Source organism: Lytechinus variegatus, chromosome 5, assembly GCF_018143015.1.
Source record: "Lytechinus variegatus isolate NC3 chromosome 5, Lvar_3.0, whole genome shotgun sequence".
NCBI lineage: Eukaryota > Metazoa > Echinodermata > Echinoidea > Temnopleuroida > Toxopneustidae > Lytechinus > Lytechinus variegatus.
In genome coordinates, this window is record NC_054744.1 from 25,024,517 (window position 1) to 25,035,981 (window position 11,465).

At 36.2% G+C, this 11,465-nt stretch overlaps 1 protein-coding gene across 1 annotated transcript; it reads left to right on the forward strand.

The window, feature by feature from the left end:
* Positions 1-2,222: 2,222 nt before the first annotated feature.
* LOC121414839 (leucine-rich repeat-containing G-protein coupled receptor 5-like) lies at positions 2,223-4,353 on the forward strand (the record flags this gene model as incomplete). The annotated part of the gene is made up of 1 exon (XM_041607895.1): positions 2,223-4,353. A coding segment is annotated over one exon (2,112 nt), but the record flags the coding sequence as incomplete, so codon positions are not given.
* Positions 4,354-11,465: the final 7,112 nt, after the last annotated feature.

An 11,465-nucleotide genomic window follows, 5' to 3' on the forward strand; every position in this document is an offset into this window, starting at 1 on the left:
GGATGAGCTGGAAATCCGCAGGGGACCAAGAGACCTCTATAATATTTGCATTGACTCAGTTGGATGCCTACGCTAATGAGTGATCGAACTGCATCAGTGCTGGGCATATCTCGAGCCGTATCATTCAGAAACAAATCTACACTAAGATTAGTGCCTGCATTTTTACACCATGGAGAATAAAGAAACTTCTTTCTCAATCCCATCATGCAACATTGTAACCAGTAGAAACCAATTCTTGAGATCAAATTTTATTTCTTAAAAATAACACTAATGGATCGTGACATGTGATTAGCTACCAAAGATTTCTACGTTCTTGCAATATTAAATTCCCTATTTAAGGATTGTCATAATGATGATAATGTGTTAAGATGCCCTAACACAATATTGTGTTAAGAAGGAGTTTTAATGGCTCATGTCATTTATGTGTCATCAAAAAGAGTGAAACCCATATAGACGGTCAGGCAATTTTCAAGTATAGTATCGAAGTTTCAGTTGACAAGATACTATCGAAGTCCAGATTTATGATATCGAAAATAAGAGCCCCCTTTAGAGTAATGTTTAAAGAAAAATGCCGGCTATTCTTTGTTTTGGTGGATAATAATCAGTATTCAGTGTAAATATACCTTCTGACCATTATTTCAGAGAAATATACAACTATTCAAAAGCACCCGATTCTTCTCTATTCTATGGAGGCGTAAATCCGAGGGTACAAGGGGCTAACGCACACTTTTGTTAGTCTGCAGGTTCAGACCCTGATTGAAACTTTGATCAACAAGAGAGTCTCCACGTAAAGACCAGCACATAGCCTTCAGCACACAAGGCATGAGTAGGCTGCAATTCAGACCCTTTACTCGAGTGAAGGGTTTGCACAGCAGACTCCCCTTTGTCCCCAAATGTAATTTTTTCCTTTCCTTTTATGAGAAGCGGTGCCTCCTTTTTTAAATTGATGACTTCGTACCCCCTCATTTGCAAACTTCTGGAATCGCCCCTAATTCTTAGTGATGCAACGTTCTTAGCCTACTCTTGGTTTTAGGATGTCTACTATCCTGGTGCTGTTCAAAGCCGATATTGGTCAGTGACGTCATTCATAAGAACCTGCATGCACAGTGTCAGATATACAAGGAACGCTCATAGGCTGCAGCCCTGTACATCTAAAGGTTAACTCTCTAAGTGAAAATAAAGGTGCTTTAGTTGAAATGTTTCAGAAAATACAATGTGGAGACAACTATAGAGATCGCCAGAATCACATCATGAATGAATGATTAGAGCGTACACGAGATTTTGATTTGGTCAATCTTATTTTATTTTTTATAACAGACACTTTTTTTTCTTTTAATCTTAAGTGAAATAAACAGAGGATAAGGAACATACGATAAAGTTTACTTTGGCATAATCGAATTTCATGGACTTTTATTTTTTTCTGCAGGAAAGCCGGGCTATCTTCGAGGTTTTTGAAGCCTAATATTACTACTTATTCTATCTTTGTTTTACTCATGTATTGTTTATTTACAGGTAGGCGGAAGGTGATGGAAGCCCTGTGAATGGTGAATATTGAACGAGATTCTGTTTATCTGAAGTGACGTGATACCCGCTGTCTCTACCCGCGCCAAACGTGAGGGATCCAACAGACTTGAACCATCCATCCATCCATACAGGTGTGCGACCAGTTGAACCCACGCAGCAGCTGTGGAAGTAACTCTCCAACTCACAAAATAGCTTCGCCATGTGGCGGGTTCGAAAAGGATGACATTGCTGTTTCGGTGCTTTAATCTGCATAACCATCTACTATAGCTTCGCGAGCCACCGGCGGCATTGGAGCATGCGAGAGAGGAGCCCAGTGGCGCTGGATAATGATGTCCCATACGAGTCGCCTATCCCAAACAACGACTTGTCCACGTGACAGACGTATTAACCACTTGAAAGGTGATGACGAAGACAGGAGCATTCTATGGGGGTCATTGAAGGTCAAATTGACAACTTCGGTCTTATTCATTTCTGGATATTGATATAATGGGATGAATACAAGCGATGAGTTGATCACTTTGCTTGCTGGCTGCTCCAAAGAATGTCGCCAATAGCACATCGTCATCATGTTGTGGTTCAATTGAACTCTATTCTTTGGATCTGTTTTTAACCTTGTCATACAGCTATGTATAACCTAAATGCGCATATCACATGTAATATTAATGATAGGTCCATTAGAAAAGGAAAACATGGGATGATTATGCATATTACTTTGTGCAGCGGCATTTGTCTTGAAACCATGCCATGAGGAAGCAGCGAAAAAGCATGTTAAGGCTCACGAGGATGCCATGGCTTATTCCTTACTCCTAATCAATTTGCGTCAAAAGAGTTTCATCAATGGCTCACTCAACAATACCTTCTACACAGCATTCATCTCATTTCTAGCAATTCTGTTATTTTTCTCCCGTACCGTTCCGGGAATAACCGCCCCATTTCGCTGTCCTGACGGATGTGACTGTGATCACATAAACGACAAAGTAGATTGCACCGGAAGGGGAATTGCTTATTTAAATCAAAATCTATCCGTTTCTACTCGTGTGCTGTTGTGTGGTGACAATGCATTTAAAGCGATATCAAAAGAAAATATAAATCTCACCCACTTGCGGAAACTTCGAAAACTATCTTTCGCAAATAATGAGATAACTATTGTGCGGACTGGAGCTTTTCGAGGTTTGGAGAAGATATCATTTCTTGACCTTAGCAGAAACAACCTACGAAGTATTCCTAGTGATATACGACTTTTAAGATCACTGAATACCCTTAAACTAGATGAGAATGCTATACAAAGGATTTACAGAGATGAATTCCATCCTGAATCTAAACTGGAAGCTCTCTCCATGGCACACAACAACCTAGAAATCCTTGAATCTGACACCTTTACGAATCTTCAATCTTTACTCTACATAAACCTACAAAACAACTCGATCAGCAATGTCAGTAGAAGTGTGTTCACTGTTAATGAGTTTCTTATAGAGATGGACATGTCTTGGAATCAATTGGGTTTCTATGATCCTGAACTGCACATCAGTGATTGGTTTCAGCTACCCGCACTGAACTTGAACAGATTAAGCATCAGTCACAACATGATACAGGGATTCAATAAGGGTGCCTTTGATTTGCTTACCGAGTTGAAGAAGCTCGAGATCCAATCCAACGAGATCTCGCAACTAAATCACGATGTCTTTCAAAACCTACATTCTCTCGAGATCTTACTCTCTAGTGACAATCAAATCAGCAGTCTACCAGTGCAGCTCCTAAAGGGATCACTTGATGTACACACCGTAGACTTTAGCAACAACTTTATATCCGACGTCCCAGCAGGAATATTCTCGACAAACGAAGCTCTGGAGACCATCAACTTTTCAGGTAATGACCTAAGTGATATTGATTGGGTTGTGCATACTTCCAGTAGTTTACGCGAGTTGTACCTTTCCGACAATGTAATCAGCTCACTTCCAGACATAACATTCAAATTTTGTGTTAATATGGAGATCCTTGAAATGCAAAACAACGCTCTGACAGAATTTCCTAAGTTAATGAATATGACGAATCTAGAAACTCTAGATTTGACCAACAACCAGATATCAGTCGTGCCAAGAGACACGCGTTTTGTGCAATATCAACATCTTACTTTTATTTCGCTCGCATGGAATCGACTAGTAACGTTGGAAGAAGATATCTTTAATTCCCTACCGCCTGTGGAGACTTTCGATGTAGCTGAAAACCCCTTCAAATGTGATTGCCATTTGCTTTGGATGGATGATATATACGCTGCATTATGGAACGGAGAAGAGGTCCCTCCAAACTTGGAAACCTGGCTTCCGACCACGTTTGAAAGCATGGTGTGCGATCAACCTAAAGGTTTCCGAGGCGAGTCAGTTGCCAGGTTGGCGGAAAACAGGAACAACTTCATGTGCTCTTCGTTTGCCAGCCGTCGAGGAGTGATCGGCCTGATCCTCGGGTGGCTGATTCTCCTATTAACTATTGTTGGTGTGTACTGGAGATGGAAAATTAAGAAAGCAAGGAGGCACATGCGAGCTTGGAAGACGAAACGGAGGAAGAAAAGATTCAAAGACAGACTGACAAAGAGGGTCCAATCGGATGAGGATCGTGTGAACAGCAATAGATCAAATGGAAGAGTCAAGATGTATTCTCCTAGTCAGCACGAATACATTAGTCAGTTTGATCGTGACTCGTATCATTCTGTGGCAAATCCTGGGGAAAAGACTTTCAGTCCAGCGTGTGTTTGTTTGTTACAACATGATGACTCCATGCAGAGCTGTGATCTCCTATCCGAGACCACGGTGTGACATTGTTCTCGGGAAAAGTGCAGCCTAAATAGCGGAAGTGACAAAATATATTTTGATGAAATTCAAGTGCAATTATATAAATCAGTATATCATTGTGAAAACATTATGCACATTTTATACAGCTTGCATTTACAGGGTTTCGTTGTATGTTACTTGTTTCTTATATCAACAACAGTAAGGTATCTTTGAATTTATACAAAGTGATGTGTACAAAAAATTGCCGTTTTACCATATACTCTATGTAAAAAAATATTCCCCTCTTTAACAGACACCATTAGTTGTCAATGAAACATGTTTTATGGTACTAAGATTGATAGGAATGGTCAAATTCACATTACCTTTATTAGCCAATCTTGCATGGGTGAACATACATAGCGGGAGACATGGCCCTTTTCAAAAGGCACAGGAGTCAACATGGCCATTTATAATGCTAAATTAGCAGAAATTTATTGTAGAATTTTTGCACTTATTGTGAAATGTGCGAATGTAACCATGACATATTTTGACCTCATATTTTGTACAACACGTGTAGAAACATTTTGCTTTAAAAATATTCAATTTCATTAAAAATGAATTCAATTCATGCCAGGTTTTGATCGGAGCTCACTATACCATAAATATGTGAAAAGTATCAGGAGACGAATACAGAAAATAAACATACAGTGCGTCCCACAAAAAACGAAACCGAGATTTATCGTTGATTTATTATAACTTAATCACAAAAACAATAGACAAATGACCAACCATTTTAAAGCTTAGAAACCCCTCTTTCATCTGAAATTACTTAGATTATTTCTCATTCACGCATGAGTGAGCAAAACAATTTGAACAGGGGATACCAACAAGTTACTTGGCGGGCCGTATCTGGGTTTTAAAAATAAAACCCAATTTTTAAACAGTTCAATATCTGCTCTTTAATTTGATGCCTCAATTACAGAAAATGGTCAAGAAATAACAAAGTTATGGTTATTTGAAATAAGGCTTGAAATTAAATAATTTCATAAAATGAAGAGGTTTTACAGGCTAGCGTCCAAACTCACTCGACACTCCGTTTTGTTGACGATCAGCCATGCATTAAGTCTTTTGTTACCGTGCGATAGCTTTTGTGGGAAACCGATGAAAGCACGTTTATTTGATGAAATTATGGAAATACAAGCATTGTTTCGAGGGATCATAACTTCTTTCCTTCTTGACTATTTCTGTGATTAAGGTATCTTTTTGAAATTTAGATACCCCCCAAATGAGTTTTTGGCATCGTTTATTCGAATTGTTTTTGCTCACTCATGCGTGAATGAGAAATGATCTAAGTAATATCAGATGAAAGAAGAGATTCTCAGCTTTACAATGGTATGTCATTTGTCTATTGTATTTATGATTAAGTTATGATAAATCATCGCTGAATCTCGGTTTCGTTTTTTTCTGGGACGCACTGTATGATTTACATTAACAGTGCTTATTTATTTACCACAGTCGGAATCCAAATGTATACGAATCTCCTGGTAACCTATTGGCTTTTGAAAAGTGGGCGGCATTTTTACCCTTGATACTGTGCTCATCATGCATTCTGCAAAGTTTATGTGGTTAAACATATATTTCTATTGTGTTTTGAATGGGATTTTTTTATTTTAAAATATATGCAACATCATTTAGTATATAGTCTGTGACGGCTCGCTCATCACTTGCATAAGCTATCCCTTCTATAACCAGATTAACGATATTGCGTAAATTTGTAAAAAGTATATGGCCTATTTTATGTAAGGTGATAAACATGAAGTTTATCATTTTCGAATAGTCGACTTCGTTTTTTTATGAACTTTTTATCATTATATCCAGTTTATCACCACTGCACGAATCTTTGGTTTTTCAATGATTTTTAGGTCCTTCAAAAGATTTTACACGGATCCAAATTGATTCCAACTAGCCATTTGTTTGTTTCAACTGGGTATAAAATTTGAGATTTAATGTCAAAATTCAAATTATTTCATTTCATTCGGAATTCTAAATAGCACGCAAAGATGGGTGCAAGTTCAAATGAAATCAAATATAAACGTTGCACTATGATGTTGAACATTTACCATGGTTTTACCTTCTTAGAGTTCTAAACAGAATTATGGTCAATTTTACTTTGATTAGTTTTGTGTATTTCATTACAAGAATATAAAGAATACTTCATCGAATAAAAGATAATTACATATTGAACCATCACTAAATAAAAATAATATTTGTTATTTTGTTGCTATATTTTGTATTAAAGCGTATACCTACGGTAAATGAGATAAAACGACTTGATCATCAGTGTATAGCTCAATTTTGTACACAGAGTCGTAGAATGTTACAAAGATTCAAAATGGACTCGTACTATGTCGATGACATCAGTATCTTTGATTTCTATAAAAAAAAAATAGTTGAAGTCCCCTGGTGATTTTGTAAAATATGAGCAACACGACCCTGTATGAATAATAGCCTATATAATATAAAGATAAAATCATGAAAAATTCATGTCGAATGAATCACCATGTCCATTTCATATTCAGTAATATATATCCCGATAATAACAGCATTAATTTCAAAATCTTCATATTCTTGCATGTGTGAATTACAAGCCAAAACATTAAAAACACTATTCTAAGCTTCCATACTTGGCCGTTAAAAGAAAAATCAAATGCTTACTAAAATTCTCAAATAACCGTTTTCTTCAAAAAAAAAAAGAAAGAAAGAAAGTCATTTTAGCAATCTCCATTTAAGCCATGCAGATTCATTATCTATTTTGAAAAAAATCAACAGTGAGGGAAAATACCCTATTGCGAATTGAAAGAATAAATACTATTCACATTAGAGCTCAAAAAGTTTATAGTCATGAAATGAAAATACAAGTGCTTTTCTCAATGTATACATGTATTAATAAACAAGAAATCTAATGCTAAAGGGGAACTGTCGCCTTCTGTTATTGAATGGAAAATTGGGAATCCATTCTTCATGATTATCCTATACCTTCTACATGTTGCATAAATGATGCATCATGGAATCGCTTCTTTCTATGTCCTCAAGCGTAGAAGATACGTCAATTTGAATTTTGATGTAATATATGGGCCTTGGGAGACTGGTGAGAATACCTAATCGTTCCCTGTCGAAGTCTTTCCAATTCCGATGGTTTTAATCCGAAGTTTGACAGGATGAATGTAAATCGATCACCGGCACACATGGGAGAGGTTTTGATAACATTTGTTGGTTTTGTTTATCGATAATATTTGTATTACCGCGCTGTTATAGAATTTTGCGCCATCCCTCCTTCGCTATATCCTTCAAAGAAGCGAGCGCATTGATCATAGTAAGATGTATAGAAAAAGAGTTGTTTTTAAAGGACCACTTCAAACAAGTTTAGTTTCATGGACGGAGTAACAACAAAAACTTTTCTTGGAAATGGGATAAAAATAACAGCATTGCCATCTTCGTTTTATCAAACAAAAGCAAAACTTATGAAGTAACGACCTTATAACATGGCTCATTTCAATGAATTTCGCGTCACTGTTTTTTTTCTTGTTGAACGCTTACCCTGTCAAACCAAATAAATTTGATGCTAGAGGTGACGTGGCCGTTAAGAACTATTTGACCACTTTAATCATCTTTTCATTCGCTCATCGAAGCACAAAGCAAAATGTAACATTCTTTAAATTTTGAATGACACCTGGGTAAGAGACTCGAATGAGCATTCAAGTATATTCTTAAAAATAGGCAAAAAATTCCCAACTTTTAACCAACCCTGGGCAACATACTTTCCACACTACTATTGGTTAAAATATGCATAATTGGGTTATAAATACTAATAATTGGGTAATAGATTTGCTTAATTTGATAACTGTCAAGAATATATATATATGTATATATATATATATACCAACAAACATTACCCAATACAGTGGGCAGTATGTTTTCCAACATTTTAAGTGTGTATATTGGAATCCAAGGGGCAAACCACTAAAACTTTCACTGAATGACTGAAATCAGATTTAAGGGTATAAAACAAGGCTACCCCTCATAATGTATAAATCAACACTGATGTAACTCAATTTGTTGTCAAAGAAGATATTTCACACTCCAAATAAAACCACTCTTCAGCATTTTTCAAAAGAGCATAATTCAGAACTTGCTATTGCAAATTATCGCCATGTTTGTACTAAAATTGATCTTATGCTTGCAAATATTGATCAAGTCTCTGGACTTAAAACATTCCGCACTTCTTTAAAAGAGTACTTCGTATACAAAATCAAATAGTAGTTTAATTGTCTATCTAGCATTGGCAATTTCCTACTGATTCCTGAAACAAATTTATATATTGAAAATTATGTATGAGACGTAATGTGAGCACCCTTAGAATAAGTAAACATTGCACGAGCGTATCACAACATTATATCATTACGCTCTTACTGTTAAGAAAAATAACCACTATGTTGATTGATGTGTGGCTGATTGAAAATTACATGATTTATAAAAATAAACTAAAATTCTACTAGAACCTAACCAATTTGATGATTTTGACACTTTATTTCTCGGTCGGATACATATTCACCAACACATTGGGCTTTTCCATTAGTATTCTTTAAGAGTGTTATCATTTGCAAAATTGTATAACCAATTTATCCTCTTGTGTTGATCATATAACTTTTGGTTTGTTTTTCATTTGCATAACTTGTACAAACACTGAAATCGTAATAAAGTGAAATTATCATGTTTATTTCTACAACAAACTTAGATTCGTGAGATGTTTCAGTCATTACTGTGTTCACACGAAAACCCATATCACTGTAAAAAATATTGGGCAAAATCTTAACCAGCACGAGGGTAGTTATGTATCCAACCAATTTTGGGCGGTATTTTACCCAATGCGGGAAGCATATTGTCCAGTAAGGTTAAAAAATAAGCAGAAATTACTGAAGAATGAGCAAAATTTCAACAGACTGGATAAATAATAATGCCCAAAAGAAATGCCCAATGTTGGTTGGATACATAATTACCATCATGGAGCATTTTTACCCAATATTTTTAAGAGTGTATTAAAGGATGATATGGTGATATGCACTTGATATATTTCTCCCAAACGGGCATGAGAAGTAGTCTGCAGGCACAGACCCTCATAGGAACTTTGATCAACAAGTGTGCCTCCACGCAAAGACTAGCACATAGAAAACTTACTGTTCCTGAGCGAGAGAGCCTTCAGTACACAAGGCATGAGTAGGCTGCACATTCAGACCCTTATTTCAAGTGAAGGGTTTGCCCAGCAGACTACATGAGAAGGGCGGAGAAATTGTATTTTGGTACACATAGGGAAAGGACAGGAAGATGTGTGCGAGGGCGGTGTAATCGTTATCAAGTAAAATGATTGAATAATGGCGCCGTCCCTGACTCCACATGAAGTAAACTGGTCAGTTATCTGCTCAGTTAAATGTTGGAAATTCAATGATTGATAACAAGATTGATATTTCACAATATTATTACCACGAACAAAAATGTTATGCACTGCAAAAAGAAATGAAGGGCTAATTTAGCACTTATAGGGAGCTTGTATAGTGACTGCACGTCAGAGTGCTGATTTATTAGTTCAATTTTAAACTAGAAAATCCGCACTCTGAAGTGCAGTCAGTATACAAGCTACTTTAAAGTAGCTTAAAAGTGCTAAATTAGCACGTCATTTTGTAGAGTGTGTATTAATTTTGAAAGACAACTCTGTGAATTGAAAAAATACTCTGAAATAATCGTAGAAATTGTTTACTTTAAAAAAGCATATTCTTCTGAACTTTGAAAGAAAAAAAACATAGAAATTCAAATATTCTTTTGATCACGTTCGGATTTTTTCGACACAATTTTTATATATGACTTAAAAAAATTCCTGGGAAATTCATGCTAAAATCGATGGCTTAGCTGAGAAGGTAAGAGAATGATCATAATCATCGTATAAAAGAATTGGTAAATGGATTGACGGGGTCTGCATGTTCGTGTGAAAATGTGGGTTTGTAAGTGTGAGTGTGTGTGTCTAGGTGAGGGGTGTGTGTGTCTGTGCGTGTGTTTCCAAGGATGCTTAAGGATGTTTAAATAGATGAGTGAAAAGATCAGGTAAGTATTGGTAAATGGATTTACGGGGTTTTCATGTTCGTGTGCAAATGTGGGTTCGTAAGTGTGAGTTCGTATCTAGGTAAGGGGTGTCTGTGCGAGTGTGTGAAAGGATGCATCACTATGCACCCCTCTCTAATATACGTGGATGAGCGAAAAGGGCAGGTAAGTATTATCCACAATTACAGTTAATGTTATTTTAAATCTCTACAGAAAGTCTTAAGTTCTCAATAGAGAAAAATATAAGGACAGATTGAGCAGTAGAGAGAGAGAGAGTGAGAGAGAGTTAGAAAGAAAGAAAGATAACAGATAGAAAAGCGAGAAAGGAGAGAGGGGGTAGTTCTAGGTCGTGAGGGGGATCGATAGAAGAAGATCGAGAAGAGAAGGAAAATATTCACGTAGAGAGGAATGGGGGAGAGGCTCGCACACGACTACTGATACAATTATCTAAGAAACAAAAACGCTTTCAGATTTCACTCTAAAAAATGAAGTGCTAATTTAGCACTTCATGTGGTTGTATAGTGACTGCACTTTGAATGCTGATTCTCTAGTTCAAATTTGAATGACTAAATTAGCACTCAAAGTGCAGTCACTATACAAGCCCATTAAATGCTGAATTAGCACTTTATTTTTTAGAGTGTTCACGTCATAAAGCTGCTTTACAAATAAACCCCAAAATGAACCACGATGATATTTTGAAAATGAATCCTTAAAACACACTTAAAACATCCTGCAGACTCCCTTAATCATTCAGAATACATTGCTATGTTGCACTTGGTTATTCCATCTAAAACCATTACCATATATCCTTAAACAGGACCATAATGCCAAACTGATCTTGTAATCCTGAATAGAATCTTTGACTAATATAAAATAAAAATTAAAAATAAATTAAGTATTAATCTAACATTCAACAAACTAAAAAAATCAATTAATGATTACAGTTCGTTAGGTTATCGCCTATTTTTGTGCAAATTAATCAGCTTATTGTTTGGCTTACCGGGAAAATGATGTTAATTGTATAGC